Genomic DNA, 26,133 nt, shown 5'->3' with positions numbered 1-26,133 from the left:
CTCATTCACTCTTTCTTCTTTTCGCCTGTCTCATAAAAGATCGTAGGACTGAGAATGTGTGTGTGTATGTGTGTGTGTGTGCGTGCGTGTGTGTGTGTGTGTGTGTGTAAGTGAGTGTGTGTGTGGGTAATAAAATGTTATTTATTTAGTATCGTCACACATCTGTTCCTGCACTTTAGAGTTGTTTAATACACAGATATTAAAATAACCCTGTCTGTAATTCTCTTTACTTACAATTCTGTCTGATGTGATGTGCTGTAATGCCATATCACCTAACGTGATGTACTGTGATGTCATTTAATGTGATTTACTGTAATGCCATATAATGTAACGTCCTACGATGTCTTATAACATGATGTAACATGATGTGATGCCATGTACTGTAATATGACATACTGTCTCCTGATGTGATATACTGCAATGAGATGTCCTCTATTGGGATTTGATATAATGCAATGTGATGTACTGAAACATACTGTACTTTTTGGGAAATTTGATGGAATGTGATGTAATATGATATACTGTATTGGGGTGTGATGTAATTTACTGTGATGTGATATTCTGTAACAGTGTAATGTGATGTTATGTGATGTTCTGTATCCAACTGTAATTTGATGTAATGTAATGTACTTAATGTGATGTGCTTTAACGAGGTGTAATTTGATGTAATATGATGTTATGTGATATATTGTGATGTTCTGTAACATAGTGCAATTTGATGTAGTGTGATGTGATGTAATGTGAAGTTCTGTAACGTAGTGTAATTTGATGTAATGTTCTGTAACAGCGCTATTTGAGGTAATGTACCGTAATGTGCTTTAATCTAATGTGATAAAATGAGGTGATGGTGACTATTTACAAATTAAGTGTATGATCATACACTTAAACTAAGGTTGGTTTGTGATGTCACTGAAGCTCATTTACATACAGTCGTGAAAAAATTAAGACAATGACAATCCTTTTAAAACATAATTAGTAATATTTCAAGGGTATTATAAAGACTTTATCCTGCTTTTGTTGGAGTAACTGTCTGTACTGAGTAATTACTGTACAGAGAAAACTTTCTACTGGATTTTGGACTTAAATTGCTGTGATATTTTGATTGCATTTAGTCATCACCCCCCTCTTCATCATCCCAAACTTCCCAACTCATCACATCCTGCAGTATAGTATGGAGCTCCATCATCATTCCAGAGAACACAGTTCTTCCACTGATACACAGATCAATACTGGGGGGTTTATACAGGTTCATAGTGATTTTTCTGACCCAGACAGTCCTATTCTATTGGCAATACTTCTCTAGTACTACACAAGCGGCGCACACACACACACACACACACACACACACACACACAAAGACAAACAATACACAGACACAGTGTAAATAAAATCAGTAAATAAATCAGTATTTCAGTGAATGTAAAAAGAATCATGCATCTGATTGGATAAGACTGTACTACAATCCTATGATCATGTGATTCAGCAGCAGTGGTTTAATTGGCTGATCTGTAATGTTTGGCACAGTTTGGCTGAGTTTATATCTCTTTACTGGTGTTTCTGAGTGATGTGTTCTGTGGGCGGGGCTTAGGGAGCTCTGCACTCTGTGAACGCCCCGCCTCCAATCCCAACATCCTGCGCAAACGAGTGACCTCCAGCTTATACCTGCTCTCACACACACACACACACAAAAAAACACAAACACAAACAACACAGACACACAAACATGCACATGGATGATCACAAGCCATCAAACCACCAAACTGAACTGCTTGAATTTTTGCACCAGGAGTAAAGCAGCATAAAGCTATCCAAAAGCAGTGTGTAAGACTGGTGGAGGAGGAGAACATGATGTCAAGATGCATGAAAAAAACTGTGATTAAAAACCAGGATTATTCCACCAAATATTGATTATTTCTGATCTCTTAAAACTTTATGAATATGAACTTGTTTTCTTTGCATTATTTGAGGTCTGAAAGCTCTGCATCTTTTTTGTTATTTCAGACATTTCTCATTTTCTGTGAATAAATGCTAATAAATATTTTTTTTGTAATTGTCTGTAGTAGTCTTTAATTTTTTCCAAAGCAGTATATATAAACTAAACTATAAACTATATATATATATATATATATATTCCTTTATTTTCTAATTTCTTGTAACTTTCTTTTTAATTGTTGTATATTAGGCCTTCGTCTTTCTGTAAGGCACTTTGAACAGTGCTATACAAAATAACTTGTCTTGCCTTATATACTGCTGGACTCACAGCCCTTTAATTTTTTCCAATAGTCCCACATTTACTGTTTTAAACATATTTACGTTAAGTTATATTTTAAGTTACTGTGTCACGCTGGCCAAGTCCCTGGTATTACTGTATTACTATTTATACAGTTAAAGCCATATTTTACTTTAAAAAGTACTAGTGTGCACATGTGTGTGTTACTGTGTTGGTATGTGTGTGTGTGTGTGTTTACCTGCCCAGGTGATTGTCCACATACTCCTGAAGTTCACACACCTGCTGCTCCGCCAGCACCGCCCTGCTGACCAACTGCAGCCGCTCCCTCTCCTGCGCCTCCTAACGCACACACACACACACACACACACACACACACACGGGTCAGGTCCACGATTGCAGGATTGTCTGTGTATAACTCTGTGGTGTTGTTCAGGTGTGTGGTGGTGTTACCTGGGCGGTGTTGGCCATGTCTCTGAGCTGACTCCTGATATCAGTCCAGGCCTCTTCACTCAGCCTGCAAAGCATTAAAAACACATTCAAAACAAGAACATGGAAGTAAGGTGTGTTCAGTTAAATACAGGTGCGCCACTGACTTATTAAAACCCTAACAACAGTCAACAGTCAGTCACCCAATCGTATGCAGCATAGTATTCAGCTTTTAACTCAACAATAAACAGAATAAAGAATAAAATAACATTTCTGTTTCTGTTCTCTTAAATGAGCTGCTGGTGTCTCTTTACAGTGTGAACCAGCAGCTCAGTTTTCTCTGCTTAAATGCACAAAAGTGCCGCACTGTTAAAATATGAACATGCCAAAGTCAGAGCTCACCTGCCTCTTAAAGGGAATGATATGATGAGCAAGTGACACTCTGATTGGTTTATTATTTCATGTTACACCCGAAATTAACCACACCCATGATTAATTAAGAAAATTAGTACATGCCTTATGCTTGTTTAAAGCTGTGCAAGGTGTACTTTTCCCGTCATTACGATAGCAAAGACACACTGACACACTGCTCTAAATCAAGCTGCACGATCCGCAATGGACGGATGTGCAATAAATCACTAAAATAGGGTCCATAGTGTCCTATATGTTCAAAGGATAAGCTGATAAACTTGACAGTGTGTGTGTTTATTATATATACTTTATATAATATAAATTTAAAACATGATAATACTGTTTAACACTCACCTCTGGGAGGGCTGTGACAGTGCTGCCACCTAAACAACACACAATCAACACGAGATCACAATCAATAAACACCTACACAACCCCCCCAACACACACACACAGGTAGAAATGTGCACACACCTGTTGCTGTGCAGCTGTGAGCTGTTTCTCTAGGCTCTGTTTGTCCTCTCTCAGCCTCTGTAGTTCTCTCTCAGTCTCTCCTCTGATCTCAGACTCTCCAGGGCTGAAGGTAGCCTCAGGTGGTCCCGCCTCCAGACCACCATCACCAGCAGCACGGGCCAGGATCTGCTCCCGCTGCATTCTGGGAAGTTCAGTCGCTCAGTTTAACATGCGGGTTTATTTTACAATAAATTCTGCTGTAACTGTCCTCACTTACAGGAGTTGGAGAATGAAACTGAAACACCTGTCATCATTTTAGTGTGGGATTTTAGGTTTCATGGCTAAATTGGAGCAGCCTGGTGTTCAATCTTCATTAATTGCACATTGCACCAGTAAGAGCAGAGTGTGAAGGTTCAATTAGCAGGGTAAGAGCACAGTTCTGCTCTAAATATTGCAATGCACACAACATTATGGGAGACATACCAGAGTTCAAAAGAGGACAAATTGTTGGTGCACGTCTTGCTGGAGCATCTGTGACCAAGACAGCAAGTCTTTGTGATGCATCAAGAGCCACGGTATCCAGGGTAATGTCAGCATACCACCAAGAAGAACCAACCACATCCAACAGGATTAACTGTGGACGCTGTAAGAGGAAGCTGTCTGAAAGGGATGTTCGGGTGCTAACCCGGATTGTATCAAACATAAAACCACGGCTGATCAAATCACGACAGAAATCAATGTGCACCTCAACTCCGGCTGCTGATGAAGAAAAAGCATGACCTACTGTACTCTCTCTCTCTCTCTCAGACTCAGGCTGCTGATGCAGCTGCAACATGATTTTTGGATCACAGTGGCAGTGCCTTAGTACATCTGATGTGAAATGACCAGAACTTCCCACACTAAGGCAGAAGAAACATGTGGAAGTGTGTACAGTGTGTGTAGAGTGTGTGTAGGTGTGTAGAGTGTGTGTAAGTGTGTAGAGTGTGTGTAAGTGTGTAGAGTGTGTGTAGGTGTGTAGAGTGTGTTTAGGTGTGTAGAGTGTGTGTAAGTGTGTAGAGTGTGTGTAGGTGTGTAGAGTGTGTGTGGAGTGTGTAGAGTGTGTGTAGGTGTGTAGAGTGTGTGTAAGTGTGTAGAGTGTGTGTACAGTGTGTGTAAGTGTGTGTAGGTGTGTGTAGTGTGTGTAAGTGTATAGAGTGTGTGTAGGTGTGTACCTGTAAGTGTGTAGAGTGTGTGTACAGTGTGTGTAAGTGTGTATAAGTGTGTGTACAGTGTGTGTAGGTGTGTAGAGTGTGTGTAGGTGTGTACCTGTAAGTGTGTAGAGTGTGTGCAGGTGTGTAGAGTGTGTGTAGGTGTGTAGACTTTGTGTAGAGTGTGTACCTGTAGGAGATGAGCAGTAGCTGGTGTGTGTAGAGTGTGTGTAGGAGTATAGGGTGTGTGTAGGGTGTGTGTAGAGTGTGTGTAGATATGTGTAGAGTGTGTGTGTAGAGTGATTGTACCTGTAGGAGATGAGCAGTAGCTGGTGTGTGCAGAGTGTGTGTACCTGTAGGAGATGAGCAGTAGCTGGTGTGTGTGTAGAGTGTGTGTAGAGTGTGTGTAGAGTGTGTGTAGAGTGTGTGTACCTGTAGGAGATGAGCAGCAGCTGGTGTGTGTGTAGAGTGTGTGTAGAGAGTGTGTAGAGTGTGTGTAGAGTGTGTGTAGAGTGTGTGTACCTGTAGGAGATGAGCAGTAGCTGGTGTGTGTGTAGAGTGTGTGTAGAGTGATTGTACCTGTAGGAGATGAGCAGTAGCTGGTGTGTGTGTAGAGTGTGTGTAGAGTGTGTGTACCTGTAGGCGATGAGCAGCAGCTGGTGTGTGTGTAGAGTGTGTGTAGAGTGTGTGTAGAGTGTGTGTACCTGTAGGAGATGAGCAGTAGCTGGTGTGTGTAGAGTGTGTGTAGGAGTGTAGGGTGTGTGTAGGGTGTGTGTAGAGTGTGTGTACCTGTAGGCGATGAGCAGCAGCCGGTGTGTGTGTAGAGTGTGTGTAGAGTGTGTGTACCTGTAGGCGATGAGCAGCAGCTGGTGTGTGTGTAGAGTGTGTGTAGAGTGTGTGTACCTGTAGGCGATGAGCAGCAGCTGGTGTGTGTGTAGAGTGTGTGTAGAGTGTGTGTACCTGTAGGCGATGAGCAGCAGCTGGTGTGTGTGTAGAGTGTGTGTAGAGTGTGTGTAGAGTGTGTGTACCTGTAGGCGATGAGCAGTAGCTGGTGTGTGTGTAGAGTGTGTGTAGAGTGTGTGTACCTGTAGGCGATGAGCAGCAGCTGGTGTGTGTGTAGAGTGTGTGTAGAGTGTGTGTAGAGTGTGTGTACCTGTAGGCGATGAGCAGTAGCTGGTGTGTGTGTAGAGTGTGTGTAGAGTGTGTGTACCTGTAGGCGATGAGCAGTAGCTGGTGTGTGTGTAGAGTGTGTGTACCTGTAGGCGATGAGCAGCAGCTGGTGTGTGTGTAGAGTGTGTGTAGAGTGTGTGTAGAGTGTGTGTACCTGTAGGCGATGAGCAGTAGCTGGTGTGTGTGTAGAGTGTGTGTAGAGTGTGTGTAGAGTGTGTGTACCTGTAGGCGATGAGCAGTAGCTGGTGTGTGTTGTTGAGTTTGTTGAGGCGGGAGCGGTAGTTCCTCACAGAGCTGGTGAGCTGCTCCTCTCTGGAGCGATACGACCCCCTCACCTCCCTCAGCATGGAGTCCACAAACTCCTTCAGACGCCCACCAACATCAGCCTCACACACACCACGCGCAAACTCCTGCACACACACACACACACACACACACACATCAGTAAAAAAAAAACGTATTATAATATACAGTACAACATACAGATAAAAGGAAAAAAGGAAATGTTTTATCTGCCTGTAATCTGCTGCTAACCCCGGCTAGCACGTCTGGAGCAGCATTAGCATTAGCCACTAACTGTGGTAAGCGCTAGCTCTTTTTCCTCTTAGTTAAGTATACCGGACTGTGACTTGGTGCTAACCTTGGCTAGCACTGCTGGAACAGCATTAGCATTACCCACTAACCACGCTAAGTGCTAGCTCTTTCTCTGTTCAGAGGTGAGTATACTGACCTGTAGCCTTACTGTGTTAAAATAAGCTACGTGGGACAAACCGCTAGCTAATATCACCCTGGCTTACTGGAACACTCAGGGTTCCTCAGTTTAGTGCGGTCGGGCAGCATTTACTAGCGCTATTTGTAGCTAGTGCTAATGCTGCTGCACCCAGCCTTTTTTTTTTTTTTTTTTTTTTTTTTTTTTTTTTATTTCTAATTTTTTCCCATTTTCTCCCCAATTTACACGGCCAATTACCCAACCCATTCATTAGGACTCCCCCTATCACTAGTGATACCTCAACACACCAGGAGGGTGAAGACTAGCACATGCTTCCTCCGATACATGTGAAGTCAGCCACCGCTTCTTTTCGAGCTGCTGCTGATGCAGCATTACCGAGCAGCCAGCGCGCTCGGAGGAAAGCACAGCGGCTCGGCTCCAGTACATCAGCTCACAGACGCCCTGTGCTGCAGACATCCCCGTAGGAGTGATGTGGGGAGAGAGCGCCATCTACCCACCCAGAGGGAGCAGGGCCAATTTTGCTCCCTCTGACGCCGGCAGCTTGATGGCAAAGCTGCATGAGCTGGGGTTCGAACCGGCGACCTCCTGCTCATAGTGGCAGCGCTTTAGACCGCTGGACCACTCGGCGCCAATGCTGCACCCAGCCTTAGTTTAAATCTGGAAATTTAAGCCTACTGAAAATAAACAGAAGGGCTTTACTCATCCAAATAAACAGTTTTCAGGAGATAAATCTGTGTAGATTAAAATCCAGCACTCGTTTAACTTTAAAAGAAAATGTATTTTTAAGAATTACAGTTTGATTACTTAGCTTTACTTTAGTTACCCCCATCCAGCAGCTAGACCTGCTGAATTAGAAGGAAAACATGGCGACAGCTTTATTGAACCTTATAATCTAGTGCACCTAGTGCGAAAAATAAGGTACTCCTTGAAATATACTCAAAAATAATAATAACACACCACAGAGTCTCACCAAAAAAAGACACAGAAGTGCTTTCCCACTGCCCTATGAAAAAGAAGCTACTCAGAAGCTTTTTTTGGGTAGTATCCCTCTTGGTGAGAGATCGTTGACTGCTATACATAAATATATTTTGTCCAGTTTACAGACGCTGATAGGGGCTGCATCATGGGATGAATTCCCAGGATCTACAGGATCTACAGGTCATCTGTGGGTAAATGTGCTGCAGAATCCGTACAGAACGGAGCAGGAGAGCAGAGTTTCAGTGTTATTTCACGCTCCTAATGTTTACTAACACCATTAATCCCCTATTTTGATTTCAAGCTAACGAATAACCATACGTTGTTTTGTAGTAAAAATTTGGAGTAATTTTCAAAGGTTCTTTTATTTTTTTGATTTATTTTGTAAAGAAAAATGGTGTATAAAAGCAATAGAACACCTGAGGTTGTGTGTTATCGCCAATAACACACTCCCTCTCATGTTCTATTGCTTAAATAACTTGTACGTATATTATCATTGGATTCACACGTGTAAAGATTCACAATCTCTAACACAACCTCCACCAGTGTGAACAAGGAAGTAACAAAGCCTCCATTCACAGGCTAATTAAAGTCACGTGAGCACTGAGATGGTGGGAACAGGTGAGGCATTGTAATTAATCACAGGTTAGTCTGATTTTGCCCATTGTTACCAATAAACAAAGGATGCTATTAATCGCTTCCTGATCCAGATAAAAGGGTCAAATTGGGTCACGACTGGATCCAGTTTTAGACAACATCTATTTAGTTCTAACATAGATCAATAGACTGCAGTGTGGAGTACTCTCCAATTACTCACATTACTCCCCTTACCATAGATTCTGTAGTTCTTCTTAATACAATTCCAGTATAAAGCTTTTTTTTTTTATTATTTTAAATGTTCTGTATTGTAGATTAATACTAAAATCATGCAAACTATGAAGAAAAACATATGGAATTATTTACTAAACAAAAAACTGAATATTTTTTAAATGTACTTTTGCGTAGATGACTTGGCTGGATTTATCAGGTAGTCACCTGGAATTCAGTCTTTCAGTTAACAGCTGTGCTGAACTCATCAAGAGTGAATTACTTGAATTTCTTGTCTCTTAATAAAGTGTTTGAGAGCATCAGTTAAAGTAAAGTAGTGAAGAGGTAGAGTTACAGGTATACAGTGAATAGTGAATATTTGAGTAATGTTCGAATCCAGATTATGAGAAGCAACAACTAGTGCTGGGCGATATAACGATATCGATTTGTTTCGCGATAATTTTTCCCTCGATGACGATGATAAGCCTGTGCAATAGAATTCGATAAACATTCATTTCCATTTCCGTCTAAGTGGCGCGGCAAACAACGAAAACACAACGTGTAATCAATCCAGAAGACGCTGGAGCAAATTAATAAATAGTTAAGAAAATTGTAATAGTTATTCTCATGCATGCAACAAAAAACCCTAAAGAATAGTGGAGTATGGCCCGACACACGCAAACAACCATAGTGTTTGTACTTTGGGAATAAACGGCCGCACTGTTCAGCACGTTTTAAATAAATTTTAAGTAAATTTTAAGCACTAAATGTAATTAATTCAATTTATATTAGGACCTCGGGGCAGGTGCTGCAAAAATGTGTATGTGGGGCGCGGATTAAAGGAAGAGGTTTTTTTGCGGAGCGGTAACAGGACAAAAACACCTTAAGAATGATGTCTAAATGACTTTCCTCTAATCTAATATAATTTAACATGGTTTAAGGATATAAAATAATTTCTAAACAAACGAACTTTTTAATATTGAGCTTATGGCCCAAGTGCAAAAACACAAAATCATTTATCATTTAGATTATCTGCCTGAACGCGAGCCCGAACCCGAGCTTGAACGCCAGCCTGACTCAGGCGCTGCATGAACTCGGGCCGGTCGAGAACACCGCTTTCCTCTCAGATTAGGCGGAAGAAAATGGTCTTTTTTTTAATGTAACAAATCACACTGTGATTTTTGTGATATTTCCCCAATTACAGCTCAGCTGCGCGTTTAAAGCTCAACGCATGAATTAATCGGTGCGCTGTGCGCCGCGCGTGCTCGCGGGGGATTTGACGCGTCTGTCAAGCAAGTTAATGGACCGTTTTGGGGGCAGAGATTAAGAAGTACAGCAGGTACATCTCAGATTTGTAGTTTAATGCTCTACTAAATTACTGGCTTTAAAACTGGCTCATGATATGGTCGGTTCTGGCTGGATTTTTTCCTGCCTACAGGCTGCATTTGACGGAAAGCAGCTCCTCAGTCAGACAACAGTGTCAGCATACAAATCGTGTGCGTTTCCTACAGGACAAACCATTTAAAAGTGCAGATAAACTCATTAAAAAATCACACAGTGTCTGTCTGGCTTAAAATACTTTTAATAAGGTACAGCTTTTAAATTAATAAATCAACATTCATTAAAAATCCGTGAGAAGTTCTGTATGCTAAATGACAAGCTAAGCTAATAAGCTAATAACATTTAATAATAACAGAAAAATAGATATGAATTTGGAAAATAACCAACTAAAGTGAGCTCAAAATACAATAATAAATATAATCTAACGAATTCAAAATATAAATTAGAAATATTGAACTTCAATATTAAATTCAACTTCAACTACAAAAAACGCAAGGACCGATAGAACATAACGAACAGAAAAAAATAAATTTGAAATTGGAAAAAAAGTTCAAAATGCTAAAAGAAATAAAACCTAACGAATTTCAGAATATAAAATCTAAATATTGCACTGCAGCAGTACAAAAGCCTAAGTGCTTAAACAAACAAACCAAAAAACAGCCTATCACAAATCATTTTTTGAGCCCGACCCAGCTGAGGAAAAGGTGGGAAATCTTTTTTTTTCCGGCTGGGTCTTGGAAAACTTTGTGGTGAATTAAAGGGGCCGAGTTGCAATTTTTGTTTTACTTTAATCAGTTTTTAATCCGTCTTTTTAAAAACAAATATTCCAATATTGGCTGCCAATCAGTGCCCAATATTCTGAGCTCAAAAAACGCTATTCGGGCCAGCCCTACTAATCTAATATAATTTAACATGGTTTAAGAATATAAAATAATTTCTAAACAAACGAAATATTTAATATTGAGCTTATAGCCCAAGTTTTTTTTTCAGTCATGGAAAATTGGAAAAAATTGGAAAAAAGCCCGAGTTCATGCAGCGCCTGAGTCAGGCTGACGTTCAAGCTCGGGTTCTGGCTCGCGTTCATGATTAATTTGTTTTTTTTAAAAACTAATATTGGAATATTCGCTACCAATTACTGCCAAATATCCGGAGCTCAAAAAATGCTATTCGGGCCAGCCCTAATAATTATGGAGATACAGAAAAAAATATTGTGATAAAACTTCCATCACTCCCTTATTCTCTCACTAATAAAAACAAACCTTTAAGTGTGACACAAAGTGATTTGATTTATATCGTGATGCATATCAATATCGACTGATATGGAAAACTATATCGTGATAAGATTTTTTCCCATATCGCCCAGCTCTAGCAACAACTACTCAAATAAATAAAGATTTAAAAAAATACTTTATGAAGAAATGAAGGTCAGTTAATCTGAAAAGAAGAATTTCAAGAACTTTGAAAGTATCCGCCAGTGCAGTCACTGCAAAGACCATCAAAAACATTATAATGATGAAACTGGCACTTATCAGGTCCACCTTGGTACTGTGGTCAGTACCAACCAAAAGTAGTGCTCCAAGATAGAAAAACCAGTAAAGCGCCGTCAACAGGAACATGGGCAACTAAGGCTCACACATTCACATTACCTGACGGCTGAAGTGACTTAAATCTGATTTTTTCGCTCAATGTGGATCAGATCTGATTTTTTTGTGGCATTGTGAACGTGCTTAATCCGTTTTTTTTATTTCAAATCAGATTTGAGTCACTTTCATATGTTATCCTTCATGCAACATGAGTGTGAACTATCAAATCTGAATTCATGTGTCTTTTTGCTTTTACGCATTAGCATTACGTGCTTCTCTCTCATTCCCACACTGCATCTCTTGGTGCAGCTGGGCAGCTATAGCTGTGTAAAAAAACAGCAAAAGCAAACCACCTGTCCTTTTTTCACCTCCTGGAGCTGAGCATGAACTTCAGAGCAGCTGTTTACTCTCCACTCCAGCAAAAGATGCTCCACATATGAGCTGCTAACTCTACATCCATTTCCCTTTATAAAGCTACGAGTCTCTCGTCTCTCTAATATGAGGGTTTTTGTTGTTGGTGAAGAAGGAGGCGTTTATACAGGTATCAATGTGCAGCATGTGAGACAGTGTTTCAGGAACAGATTCTGTGTTCACATTACACACAGATACAGATCACTTACATTTACACTGAATGTGAACTGTGAAGAGTGGAGGGTGTACTCAGGATTAGGCAGGTGGTTCTAATGTTCTGGCAGGTGTGTGTGTGGTGTGTATCTGTACCGTGATGTCGTGGATGTAGTGTGTGAGTCGGGCTCTGTACTCCTGGTTCAGATCCTTCAGGTGATTCTGCAGTTTAGAGTTCTCAGCCTCCACCTCCTTCAGCTGGAACTGAGAGGTAATCAGAGCCTGCACACACACACACGCGCACGCACACACACACACACGCGCACGCACACACACACGCACACACACACACTCTTTTATTACATCATTTCCTACAGACCTGTGGATCAACTCCTCCCCATAAGAAGAATAATACAATAGCGCCCCCTGGTGGAGAGATAGAGCTGCTGCTCAGAGTTATAGAGAGTTTAATTAAAGCCCAAAACAGCAGAAAAAACTCATCTACAATTACTTATTAATTAGTTCTTAATTATATAAATTACAGTATTTACAGGAATTTAAAAGCAATCGTTGTCTAACCGTTGACTCACTGTTCTGTACAGCATTTAGATATACAGATATACAGATATACAGACAGACAGACAGACAGATCATTTTTATAGATAGAAAAATAGACAGACAGATAAATACATAGATAGACAGACACCTATAGACAGACATCTGTATTTCTAATATATTTTTAGACAAATAAACACACACAGACAGACAGACAGACAGACAGACAAAAAGAGAGATAGACAGACATAAACCATTTTTACAGATAGACAAATAGACAGACAGGTAAATACATAGATAGACAGACATCTGTATTTCTGATACATTTTTAGACAGACAGACAGACAGACAAAGACAGAAAGACAGAAATCTGTATTTTTGATCATTTTTAGATGGACAAATAGACAGATAGATACATAGACAGACAGAAAGATAGACAGAAAGAGAGACATACAGATAGATAGATAGATAGATAGATAGATAGATAGATAGATAGATAGATAGAAATCTGTATTTCCGATCATTTTTAAAGAGACAAATACACAGATAGATACAGACAGACATAAATCTTTTTTTATAGATAGACAAATAGACAGACAGACAAATACATAAATAGACAGACAGACACAGACAGAAATCTGTATTTCTGATACATTTTTAGACAGACAGACAGATAGATAGAAAGAAAGACAGAAAGAGAGACAGACAGACATCTGTATTTCTGATCATTTTAAAAGAGACAAATACACACAGATACACAGACCGACAGACAGACGGACAGACAGACAGACAGTGTACTCACGGCTGATTGCTGTGCTAGCTCCTGCTGAGTGCTGCGGATCGCTCTCTTATTCTCCTGCTGATCTTTTCCCATAGACACACTGATACACAATTACAACCAGAATCACAACCAGGATCACAATAATATCACAGTGAGTATAAGAACTGCAGACACAATTACAATTACAATATAGATACAATCAAACATTACATACAATATATTTGTCTTTAATTACACTTGAGTAGCTGATAGTTATCGATACAATATATGATGATATATGATATGGTAACATCTCATCTCATCTCATCGTCAACCCCTATCCCAGCAGGCATCAGGCGGAAGGCAGGATACACCCTGGACAGGCCGCCAATCCATCGCAGGGCAGACGGACACAGACAGACAAACAGACACATTCACTCACACACTCACACCTAAGGGGCAATTTCAATCAAGTTCCAATTAGCCTGAACGTGCCGTCTTTGGACTGTGGGAGGAAACCGGAGGAACCCGGAGGAAACCCACGCAGACATGGGGAGAACGTGCAAACTCCACACAGAAAGACCCGGGTCGCCCCAGCCGGGAATCGAACGCTGCTGGGTTCTTGCTGTGATGCGGAAGTGCTACCCACTGCGCCACTGTGCCGCCCGATATGGTAACATATTGCAGACAAATATAAAAAAACACACACACAGCTTTGTTCTTGACTAGTATATAACCAGAGTGGTTTGCTATCTTATCTGTATGGATTAAACTGTGTTTATTTAATGAAGGAGTAATCATACAGTGTGAGTTTAATGCTGCGTGAGTCTTTATTTCTTACATTTTCTCCTCCAATCGTCTCAGCTGTTCTTCATAACTCCTCCTCATCTTCTCTAGCTCCTCCCTCAGCTCATCCTGAATCCTCTACAGGACAAAAACACACACACTTCTCTAAACACTCACACACAGCAGCGTTATAGTGAATTCACCCTCTATCACTCCAGCTCTGTTCTGTGGTCGTCTGGAGATGTTTAGAAATGTTTCTGAGCTCAACAGTGAGTTTTTCTTTATTGTAATCAAATAAAAGGTTTAGGATTTTTAACATCTTATCTCGCATAACTTACATATTTTGTGTTATACACTTTATTGCGAAAATTATTACTTTTTTTTGCTACAGTTGTGGAGTGTAATTCACTTTTACTTTACTGTCATAAATACAAATTCACAAATACTGTACACTTTGAGCACCCCCTGGTAAACAGGATGTACACATGCATTTCTGGACAAGCTGAAAGATCCAGAAGCAGCTGTATCTGATGTGAGAAAATCATGTGGATTAATCTACAGCTACAGTAGATACAGAATCACCAGCACTGTAATCTAATAAATGCATCTTTAGACAATATACATATAAAAAAAAAAAATTATCTTACAGGCTGAGTCTTGGCTCGTTTATCTGCAGCAGCATTTTGGCTCAGATCCTCCGGCTATAAAACACACACACAACAGATACATACAGGTGACACACATACATTACATTACATTACATTACATTACATTACATTACATTACATTTGGCAGACGCTTTTGTCCAAAGCGACTTACAATAGTCAAGTACAATGTAAAATAAGTTTAAAGGTAAAACATCCTTGGATAGGGATAAAAGGAGGACAAAGGGGAATAATAGGATAGAGGAGTGAAGGAGGGGAAGAAGGAAATGAGGTTAGAAGTAGTTAGTTTGTTAGAGGTGTTAAGAGAGTAAGTGCTCTTTGAAGAGCTCTGTCTTCAGGAGTTTATTAAAGATAGTGAGAGATTCTCCTGATCTGGTAGTAGAAGGTAGTTAGTTAGAGGTGTTAGGAGAGTAAGTGCTCTTTGAAGAGCTCTGTCTTCAGGAGTTTATTAAAGATAGTGAGAGATTCTCCTGATCTGGTAGTAGAAGGTAGTTAGTTAGAGGTGTTAGGAGAGTAAGTGCTCTTTGAAGAGCTCTGTCTTCAGGAGTTTATTAAAGATAGTGAGAGATTCTCCTGATCTGGTAGTGGAAGGTAGTTAGTTAGAGGTGTTAGGAGAGTAAGTGCTCTTTGAAGAGCTCTGTCTTCAGGAGTTTATTAAAGATAGTGAGAGATTCTCCTGATCTGGTAGTAGAAGGTAGTTAGTTAGAGGTGTTAGGAGAGTAAGTGCTCTTTGAAGAGCTCTGTCTTCAGGAGTTTATTAAAGATAGTGAGAGATTCTCCTGATCTGGTAGTAGAAGGTAGTTAGTTAGAGGTGTTAGGAGAGTAGGTGCTCTTTGAAGAGCTCTGTCTTCAGGAGTTTATTAAAGATAGTGAGAGATTCTCCTGATCTGGTAGTGGAAGGTAGTTTGTTCCACCATCCAACTCAGTATGAGAACAGTCTGGATTGCTTTGTGTGAATGTTTGGCAAGGCGAGGCGTCGTGTTTCTGATAAAGTGGCCATCAGTGAGTGGAGGCACACAGTATTTAGTAGGTGTTTCTAGTAAAGTGGCCATCAGGGAGTGAAAGAAGCACAGGGTACTGCAGCAGGTGTTTCCAATAAAGTGTCCATCACTGAGTGGAAGCACAATGTATTTAGTAGGTGTTTCCAATAAAGTGGCCATCAGTGAGAGGAAGCACAAGGTACAGTAGTACTAGGTGTTTCCAATAAAGTGGCCATCAGTGAGTGGAAGCACATGGTATTTAGTAGGTGTTTCCAATAAAGTGGCCATCACTGAGTGGAAGCACAATGTATTTAGTAGGTGTTTCCAATAAAGTGGCCATCAGTGAGTGGAAGCACAAGGTACTGTAGTACTAGGTTCTCACCCTGACTCTGCTGTGTGATACTCTGCTCAGCAGTGCTCGGACTCGCTCCACCTCCAGTGTGTGTTTGTGAGAGCGCTGCCTCTCGCGCAGCAGTGTGTCGTGAGTGTGCGCGAGTGTGAGCAGCTCTTCGCTCAGCTGGTCCGAGTGTGTGATCTCCTGCTCCAGAGCCTCGCTCACACTCAGGAAGCTGCTCTTCAGAGAGCCGTACTCCTCCTCCAGCTCCTGACTCTGACCCCGAGTGACCCCTAACTCCGCCCTCAGAGACTCCGCCTCCAGCTTCAGCCGCTCAGACACCGCCTCCACCGACGAAATCGCCTCGTCCTGGGTCAGAACCTGAGTGACGGGACGGTTTAAGAAAAGACACGGGTCACTGCGGGGCTCAGGAGGATCCATACTATATTCTAAAAAACTATATTCTAAAAAGTATAAGTTGCGAGGTGTTATCTTGTGAGTGAGGTTCAACATCCAACAGGCCATCTGCACCCTATCAGGCCTAGCTCCAATTCCCATAATTCCCACAAATCCAAATGTCATGTTGGCCAGCGTTCAAATCAACCCCATTCACAAGATAACACCTCACAACTTATACAGGCGGGTTTTTTTAAGTTATCCCCTGAGGTAACGTTTCATGATTAATTTACATACAGCTGTCCCATGATTGAAATGAATACAGATTATTCTATAATGTGTTTTTTAAACTGGACACAATACAGGAGGGCCAATCAGAAAACAGATTATTTACATACAGTACCAGTTGAAAGTTTGGACACTATTTGAAAATGTATGCATTGTAGATTGTAGGCACCTCCCTGCTTAGACGACAGACTTTGGCTGGATTTTCTCAGTCAGTTTTATGAGGTAGAGTCTCCTGGAATTCAGGCATTCAGTTAACAGCTGTGCTGACCTGTGTGTTTTACCTTATTCTTCAGCTGGAAGATCTCCTCCTCGTACTGCTCTCTCAGTTTGTTAGTTTCAATCTGGGCCTCCACGAGATCTTTAGAGATCTATAACAGACAATTATACAAACAGTCATTATATACTGTACTGTACATCCAAATACCTGTAAACACCCCTCCTAATGAATCCATCCTTCAGGTTTTTTTCTCTCATTGCTGATAAAGCTGTACAAATGCACACATAAGCAGCTGGTCTAGTCTCTGTGAACATACTGGCACTATGCCTAATGTCAACTGTGGAGCAGTGAAACTGTGGAATTATGGAATTGGGCATTAGTTGTGGAGTTGGGGATGAGTTGGGGGGATGAGGTCAGGAGTTGGGGAGTTGGAGACGAGTTGGTAATGGGCTGGGAAGTTTGAAATGACCGGTTGGGGAATTGGTGGGATGAGGTAGGGAGTTGGGGATGAGTTGGGGATGAGATGGGGTGTTTGGAATGACTAGTTGGGGAATTGGGAATGAGTTGTGGTTGAGGTAGGAAGATAAGGATAAGTTGGGGAGTTGAGGATGAGTTGGGAATGAGGTAGGGAACTGGGGATGAGTTCAGAGATTAGGGATGAGGTGGGGAGTTGGGGAGGAGGTCAGGAGTTGGGGAATTGGGATGAGTTGGAAATTAGGTGGGGAACTGTAATGACTAGTTGGGGAATTGGGGTGAATTGGGGAGTTGAGGAAGAAGTCAGTGGAATGAGTAGGGGAGGTGGGTAATTAGATATGAGTTGGGGAATTGGGTATGAGATGGGAAATTATGGAGTTCAGGAATTGGGGATGAGGCAGGGAGTCGGGATGAGTTGAGGAGGTGATAAGTTCAGGAATTGGGGATAAGGTAGGAAGCTGGGTATGAGTTAGGGAATTAAGGATGAGTTCAGGAATTGGGGATGAGGCAGGGAGTCGGGATGAGTTGGGGAGTTGAGGATAAGTTCAGGAAATGGGGTTAAGGAAGGAAGTTGGTTATGAGGTATGGAATTAAGGATGAGTTCGTTCAGGAATTGGGGATGAGGTAGGGAGTTGGGGATGAGTTTGTGATGAGTTGGGATTGAGTAGAGGATTTTCTGTCCAATGAATGGGCATGTTAGACAGAGTAACTAAAGCTTTGTAGTTATGATATTGTTTTACTCAGCTTCAGTAGTGAGATGTTGTGAATGGACTGTAATGGTAATAAGTTGGGAATGAGTTGGGTAGTTGGGGATGAGTTAGTGAGTTGGGGTTATTTTATTCCTCAGCTTCAGTAGTGAGATGTTGTGAATGGACTGTAATGGTAATATTCTGACCTTCAGCTTGTCCTCCTCACTCTGCACCAGTTTAGAGGACAGGTCTCTGCTGGAGGAGGCCTGCTGAGCCACTTTACTCTGGAAGGATCCCAGTTTGCTGCGTAGCTGAACCTGCACAACATTTCAAGCAAAACCGTGTATGTCCAAATTGTCAACTTTAACAAGAACAAAAATACAAACAAAACAAACAAAGATTTTATTCTGAGTCATTCTAGAGCTTTATCTATTGGTCCATTGTTCATGAAATGCAGAAAGTAGAATTTCCAGACTCCTATTAATTGTCATTCTATTGTATATAATGTTTATCTACTCACACACCCAGCACTGTATTACTGTTATGCTGTCAATTGTCTACTTTTTTCATGCTGTTTGGATGCACAGAATGCTGTATAATATATATCAAACTGCCATTGCCAACAACGATAACCCATGGGACATATTTTGGTTGAATTGTCCATAAAACACTGATAAATGATTGCCAAACCAGTTTTATCGAATTTATCCAAGTTTATCTCTATCACTAAGACCAGAGTGGTAATTAAACAATGATAATGATAACAGTTTTCACATTTCTGCTTAGGATCTGCAGAAATCACAAACAGCCCATATAAAACAGAATGAGAATTCCTATTTAAATGTATTGGTCCACCTTAAAAGTGCCAAAAAGAGTATCTACAGCCACAGCAGCATTTAAGGAGGAATGCTAAATTAGCAGCATTTAAGACGGAATTGTAAATTAGCCGCATTTAAAGAGGAATGGTAACTTTAAATTCACAGCATTTAAGATGGAATGGTAAATTACCAGCATTTACGGCAGAATGGTAAATTAGCAAGTGGGACAGCAAATTCATGCGAGTTATTTATGTAGAAAAAAGTGTGTTTAAAGTGCATATTTAAGAAAGCTAAGAAGAAATAAAGCTACTTACACGTAATGCTGTAGCTCGAGCAGCTTGTGCACCTTAACTTAGACACACCTGACCAATAATGAGGCAGCAGGCAGGTAAAGGAAAGTAATGATAATTAACATGGAATGGTATGATCCACTTTAGGGGTGTCAGAAATCGTATCACAATATTCTTCCAGCCACAGATACTGTATTGTTTTTTTTTTTTTAAATAGTATTTAACATTATACGTAAGAAGTATATTTAAATGTTTTGACCCACCCATATTATAGTTTTTACCCCTTTAGGGGAGTTAAAGTCTTAATTCGCACCCTGCAGGTGAAAAAAAAAAAAAGCTTTAAATGGACTTCATGAAATGCTGAAAGTAGAATTTCTAGACTACTTTTTAAAAATGTCATTCTATTGTACATTTACAGTAGTAAAAGAAGCATTATTATACAGTTTAATATCACTTCTATCTATTACTTTAAATAAATCAGTCGTACACACAGCACTGTCCAACTGTCTACTTTTTCATGCTGTTTGGATGCACAGAATTCTGTATAACGTGTTACCAAACTCCTCCAATGAACGTCGCCTCGCTTTGCCAAACACTCACACAAAGCAATCCAGACTGTTCTCATACAGAGTTCCCCAATGGTGGAACAAACTACCTTCCACTACCAGATCAGGAGAATCTCTCACTATCTTTAATAAACTCCTGAAGACAGAGCTCTTCAAAGAGCTCTTACTCTCCTAACACCTCTAACAAACTACCTTCCACTACCAGATCAGGAGAATCTCTCACTGGCTGTATTCGGAATGGCATACTACTATACTGCGTACTGCATACTGCACTAGTATGTACTGCATACTACACACTGCCCAGTATGTAGTATTCGGTACTGTAACACTTTTGATTGTAGTACCCTACACGGTCCCTGACACACCAGTCAGTGCTCTGTAGTGCTCCGAATTCCTCACAGTGAGTTGTAAACAGAAAGAACATGAAAAATGTCCTACCTTTTCATTATTAAAACTAATGAGATCTGCATACTGTCCAGAACAGCAATTGAGTTTAGCAGCTAACCCAATTCTAACAACCAATTAGCAGCAGCCCCCACAACCCAAGTATGTTCCAGTTGTATTTAAATATGTTTTTCTATTTATTTTAGTAGATTACTATTTTCATCTATGTAAATACCAACAAGAAGAAAACATTTAAACAAACTCATTCATATTTACACAATCTCAACACAAATCAAACAATTTTATTAATTTGTATTCAAATAATTCCCTTATTTAAAAGAAAAATATGTATTTAAACACAGGGAATTATTTATTAAATCAACAGAACGATTTATTAAACAAAGGTAATTATTTATTAAATAAAGAGAACGATTTATTAAAACTGAGGGAATTTTTTATTAAAGTAACAGAATAATTTATTAAAACCGAGGGAATAATTTACTGCATCAAGGAAAGTAATGGCTCACCGCTGTCGAGACCCTCCGCTGTCCCGGCCGCGGAAAGCGCTCGGTCGCAGCAGCGGTGGGTCCCCGCCGCGGAGAACGCGCGGCCGCGGCAGCGGAGGGGGCTCGACGGCGGTGAGCCAATACTTTCCAAAATAATTCCCTTAATTTAAAAATATATTTATTTATAAAATTTAAAAATCTCTCGCACTCGCCTCCATCTTGTTTTTTTCTGAAGCGAGCTGGAGAAGCCAGTCGCAATGCATGTTGGGATGCAGTACACCGCGAAGATAGCTCTCCATGCACACTGCGGAATCGGAGCGGAGTAGTACACCATCCGGGTACCTGTAGTGCACTACAGATCCTCAGTTTGTGCTCATACTGCGTACTGCATACTGGCTTTAGGCAGATTTAGTACGCGAGTAGTATGTAGTATGCCATTCCGAATACAGCCACTATCTTTAATAAACTCCTGAAGACAGAGCTCTTCAAAGAGCACTTACTCTCCTAACACCTCTAACTAACTACCTTCTACTACCAGATCAGGAGAATCTCTCGCTATCTTTAATAAACTCCTGAAGACAGAGCTCTTCAAAGAGCACTTACTCTCCTAACACCTCTAACTAACTACCTTCTACTACCAGATCAGGAGAATCTCTCACTATCTTTAATAAACTCCTGAAGACAGAGCTCTTCAAAGAGCGCTTACTCTCCTAACACCTCTAACTAACTACCTTCTACTACCAGATCAGGAGAATCTCTCGCTATCTTTAATAAACTCCTGAAGACAGAGCTCTTCAAAGAGCACTTACTCTCCTAACACCTCTAACTAACTACCTTCTACTACCAGATCAGGAGAATCTCTCACTATCTTTAATAAACTCCTGAAGACAGAGCTCTTCAAAGAGCACTTACTCTCCTAACACCTCTAACTAACTACCTTCTACTACCAGATCAGGAGAATCTCTCACTATCTTTAATAAACTCCTGAAGACAGAGCTCTTCAAAGAGCACTTACTCTCCTAACACCTCTAACACAATAACTACTTCTAACCTCATTTCCTTCTTCCTCTTCTCTACTCCTCTATCCCATTATTTCCCTCTGACCTCCTTAAGGCCCTATCTATAGATGCTTTATTTTTAACTTCTATTATTTTTGTACTTAACCTCTTCTATTATTTGCACTTCAATATTGTAAGTCGCTTTGGACAAAAGCGTCTGCCAAATGTAATGTAATGTAATGTAATGTAATGTACCAAACTGCTATTGCTAACAACGATAACCTGTGGGTAATATAAATGATTTTCAAACCAGCTTTATCGAATTTAAACAAGTTTACATTTATCACTAAGACTAAGATTCTAAAATCAGAAGAGTTGATCTTAGAAGATTCAATAGAGTTTGTCATGTGCACAGTAATAAACAAGTTTCCTCGTACAATAAAATTCTTTCCCACAAAGACAAATGTAGAAAGTATACAATAAAGCAAGAAATAAATATAATATAACTAAATATAAATATTAAATTGGTGTTTAATTTACATCCAGGGTGTAAATATGTTCATAACAATGGTAATGTGTTGTGGATATTATTTACAGTTAAGTATATGATTATCTACAGCAGTGAAATATGAAAAAAGTGCAAAAACTTACGTTTTCTTCTGTGAGAAATCGGATGTGTTCTTTAAGCTCATTCGCTGAGCTCACTCTTCTCTCAGCCTCCATCTGCAGATCTCCAAGTTCAGATCTGTCTCCATAAACACAGCCTGATACTATAGCTACACCACCACCACCACCACACCCAGCTGACCAGCTTCACCTGGCAACCACAAACTCACAGCTCACACAGATCCTATAGAGGAACCTTCAGCTCAGCTTAAAACACTGTATCTGTACATTTAAACAATAATACACTCGAGGAGTAATATTGTGCTGTTTGGTTTGTAAGCGCTGCATCGTTGCTAGATTATCTGTATGCGGCGGAGTGTGGCTATTGCACTATTGTCTTCTGTCTCATGTATGTCTATTTGTGTCCTTGTTGTATTGTACATATAGTGTCTCCTATTCTTTTATATTATATATCTACTTTCTGTACTTTGCTGTAATTTTTGGGAAGGAGAGTAACGTAATTTCAATTCTCTGTATGTTCTGTACATATGCAGTATTGACAATAAAACTACTTGGCTTGTAATACATGGAAATCTTCGGTTACAGTGCGATTACCAGCTGATAACGGAACTCATAGAACGCCTCTCAGCCAATCACATTGCAGGGTCGCAACTAACTGTGGTATAATACTAAAATACACACAGCTGGAATGTAGGTGAAATTATGATCACAGGTTCTGTACGGATCCTGCAGGACATTTACCCACAGATGTTGCTACAGCTGGGCCTGTAGATCCTGTAGCTCTACAATCGTAGGTTGAAGCTGAAGCTGCAGAGTCTCAGCTGCTCCATAAATGCTGGATTGGTGATAAATCAATAATCTGGAGATCTACAGGACGAGGAAGTGCTGCAATCTGGTGGAGACGTTTCTGAGAAACAGATATTCCTTGCTGTGTGTGGGTGAACATTATCCTGCTGAAAAAAGCTGCTGCTATCAGTTGGATGTCCTGCTACAAGTCTGCAGGATGTTCTGCACAATATCACTGATCTGTTATAATCCTTCATATCACTACTAGGAGTGACCAACTTTTGTATATGATGCTCGTCATATTTTTCAGCATTGTAAGTGTTATTTTGCTTATTTTAGGAATAATTATCTTAAGCAGTTTTACTAAGAATGCTCAAATAATTTAAACTCAAAAAAGCACAAAAAGTCACCTATCAAGATTTTCTGATTCTTGTGTCCAAATTTAATGCAAAAAACGGATTTTTGTCTTTTGCTTAACTTAAGAAACATTTGCTCAGCCCATTTGTTTATGCTTAAAATAAGCAAATATGTCTTCATTTATATATCATCTCTGTCAAATGAAAAATAAGTATCTCCAAAACAGGAACTTTACAGGAGAGAGATAAAACATTCTTAAATTTCAATGGAAGTCAATGTAAAAATATTTTTTAAAGTCATTTTGAAGTATTTCTATTGGTCCTTTTATCAATGAATTTTAACACAGTGCATAGGACAGTTGGTTGTTGACAAAAAGGGACATACTTGTTTTTTATTGGACAGTGACAATATATTTTGTCTAGATTGATTATGGGTTAAAATAAATGATCAGAGTTTTTTTTCACCTCAAAATAAAGTCACAAACTTCCTGTTTATACATTAAACAACAACTTAAGCACATAATACATTATTTCTGTATATTATTGATTAAAAAAATGAATCAGACCAATGAGATTATAAGTAGAAAATTATTTTTATTAAAATGAGATTTCTATTCACAATAATATATAAAACATATCATATCTATTAAATCACCTGGGGAGTGTATAAAATAGCCAGGCGTCTGAAGAGACTGGAGACGGTTTCTAAAGGCATACACACCATCCGTCCGTCAGTCAGTCATTTAAGGCAACACGGAAACACACACACACACACTCTTACACACAGTCGTAAACCAATGGGGGTACCTGATAATTCACCTGAACTGCAGGTGTGTATATATTCAGCTCTGGAAAAAACTAAGAGAGCACTTCAGTTTCTGAATCAGTTTCTCTGATTTTGCTATTTATAGGTTTATGTTTGAGTAAAATGAACATTGTAGTTTTATTCTATAAACTACAGACAACATTTCTCCCAAATTCCAAATAAAAATATTCTCATTTAGAGCATTTATTTACAGAAAATGAGAAATGTCTGAAATAACAAAAAAGATGCAGAACTTTCAGACCTCAAATAATGCAAAGAAAACAAGTTCATATTCATAAAGTTTTAAGAGTTCAGAAATAATCAATATTTGGTGGAATAACCCTGGTTGGTTTTTAATCACAGTTTTAATTTCATGCATCTTGGCATCATGTTCTCCTCCTCCAGTCTTACACACTGCTTTTGGATAACTTTATGCTGCTTTACTCCTGGTGCAAAAATTCAAGCAGTTCAGTTTGGTGGTTTGATGGTTTGTGATCATCCATCTTCCTCTTGATTATATTCCAGAGGTTTTAATTTGGTAAAATCAAAGAAACTCATCATTTTTAAGTGATCTCTTATTTTTTTGCAGAGCTGTATATATGTGTATGTCTGTGTGTGATTGTAACACTCCCTCAGTCCTCCAGGTTCTCGTCCTCCTCCTCCACCTCCTCGTCGTCCTCTCCGTCGCTGTGTGTGTGTGTGTTGTCCGTGTCTCTGTGTGTGTGTGTGTTGTCCGTGTCTCTGCGTGTGTGTGTGTTGTCTCCGAGGTTGAGGCGGACGCCGGCGGCGCTCTGCAGGGCCTCCAGACTCTGCTGACTGACGTACAAACTCACGTTCACCGACGGGTACGACCTCCTCAGCTCCTCCAGCCTGCTCCACGCCTGCACACACACACACACACACACACACAATGAAAAAATTGAAACTATCTTTGCTATACAACTGTGCAGTTAGACTGTTGCTCCACCTGATTATGTTTGCTCTTTTATCTCTAATTTTATTTCTAACTGCATCAGCAAATTCCTAGAAACACCTTCTTAATCCCTTGTGAGGGTTTCTAATAAAGTGTTCATCAGTGAGTGAAAGAAGCACAAGGTACTGTAGTAGTAGGTGTTTCCGATAAAGTGGCCAGACAGTGAGTGAAAGAAGCACAAGGTACTGTAGTAGTAGGTGTTTCCGATAAAGTGGCCACAGTCAGTGAGTGAAAGAAGCATGAGGTACTGTAGTAGGTGTTTCCAATAAAGTGGCCATCAGTGAGTGGAAGCACAAGGTACTGAAGTAGTAGGTGTTTCCAATAAAGTGGCCATCAGTGAGTGGAAGCACAAGGTACTGTAGTAGTAGGTGTTTCCAATAAAGTGGCCATCAGTGAGTGGAAGCACAAGGTACTGTAGTAGTAGGTGTTTCCAATAAAGTGGCCATCAGTGAGTGGAAGCACAAGGTACTGTAGTAGGTGTTTCTAATAATAAAGTGATAATAAAGTGGTGTGTGTGAGAGTGTGTGTGTGTGTGAGAGTGTGTGTGTGTGTGTGTGTGTGTGTGTGTGTGTGTTAGTGTGTGTGTGTGTTTTTTACCTTCTGGTAGCTGCCGTTTTGGCAGTGATGTTCTACAAGGAACCCAAACACGTCCCCCACTCTGACTGCAGGGTCCAGATCATCTTCTTCCAGCAGAGACTCACACTCCAACACTGCAGCTGCTGGATCCTCCTCATATAACCTACACACACACACACACATTCATTTATTTGGAGAGTTTCTCCTTCTGTTTGGTTTGTTTTCACACAGGCACAAACCAAAACGCAGCAAAATGTGCACCAATAAACCACACGGGCACATCGTCTCCCTCGATTGGTTAGAGCTGTCTGGTGCGGGAGCAAGAAGGTAAATATAGTGAGAAGATTCTGTGTTCCAGCGAGTATATCTGTATATCTGTGCAGCAGTGCAGACGTACACGTAGTAAGCGTAAAAGTGTTGCGGCAGT

General features: G+C 40.2%; 2 protein-coding genes across 3 annotated transcripts in view; both read right to left on the bottom strand.

The window, feature by feature from the left end:
• Window positions 1-1,385: 1,385 nt before the first annotated feature.
• On the bottom strand, window positions 1,386-22,362 carry ccdc78 (coiled-coil domain containing 78). The gene is made up of 14 exons (XM_049480074.1): window positions 22,235-22,362; window positions 18,228-18,338; window positions 16,923-17,009; window positions 16,006-16,338; window positions 14,626-14,679; window positions 14,034-14,116; window positions 13,235-13,313; window positions 12,034-12,159; window positions 6,100-6,287; window positions 3,542-3,722; window positions 3,422-3,450; window positions 2,681-2,744; window positions 2,469-2,569; window positions 1,386-1,662 (listed from the first exon to the last, which is right to left on the bottom strand). The coding sequence occupies exons 1-14, from the start codon at window positions 22,304-22,306 to the stop codon at window positions 1,536-1,538; spliced, it is 1,635 nt and encodes a 544-aa protein (XP_049336031.1). The 5' UTR covers window positions 22,307-22,362; the 3' UTR covers window positions 1,386-1,535.
• A 1,564-nt stretch (window positions 22,363-23,926) lies between these two features.
• The window catches only part of ift140 (intraflagellar transport 140 homolog (Chlamydomonas)), an 80,751-nt gene continuing 78,544 nt past the window's right edge, over window positions 23,927-26,133 (bottom strand). For both annotated transcript variants that reach the window (XM_049480068.1, XM_049480069.1), the window contains 2 exons: window positions 25,728-25,869; window positions 23,927-25,038 (listed from right to left, as the gene is read on the bottom strand). In XM_049480068.1, coding sequence (XP_049336025.1) covers window positions 24,790-25,038; window positions 25,728-25,869 — 391 coding nt within the window. In that variant the 3' untranslated portion in view covers window positions 23,927-24,789. The remainder of the gene's footprint in view (window positions 25,039-25,727; window positions 25,870-26,133) is intronic.

Source organism: Astyanax mexicanus, chromosome 6 (assembly GCF_023375975.1).
Source record: "Astyanax mexicanus isolate ESR-SI-001 chromosome 6, AstMex3_surface, whole genome shotgun sequence".
Classification (NCBI taxonomy): Eukaryota; Metazoa; Chordata; class Actinopteri; order Characiformes; family Acestrorhamphidae; genus Astyanax; species Astyanax mexicanus.
The sequence above is the reverse complement of the archived record's forward strand: the minus strand, read 5'-3'. Positions and strand labels throughout refer to the sequence as shown.

What these genes read in the sequence shown, in the direction of transcription:
- ccdc78 (XM_049480074.1), bottom strand. Translation starts at nt 22,306, where the DNA reads ATGGAGGCTGAGAGAAGAGTGAGCTCAGCGAATGAGCTTAAAGAACAC. An exon ending in GATTTCTCACAGAAGAAAAC is followed by an intron (nt 18,339 to 22,234) that starts GTAAGTTTTTGC and finishes AATGTTGTGCAG; the next exon opens with GTTCAGCTACGCAGCAAACT. An exon ending in CTACTGCTCATCGCCTACAG is followed by an intron (nt 3,723 to 6,099) that starts GTACACACACTC and finishes TGAACTTCCCAG; the next exon opens with AATGCAGCGGGAGCAGATCC.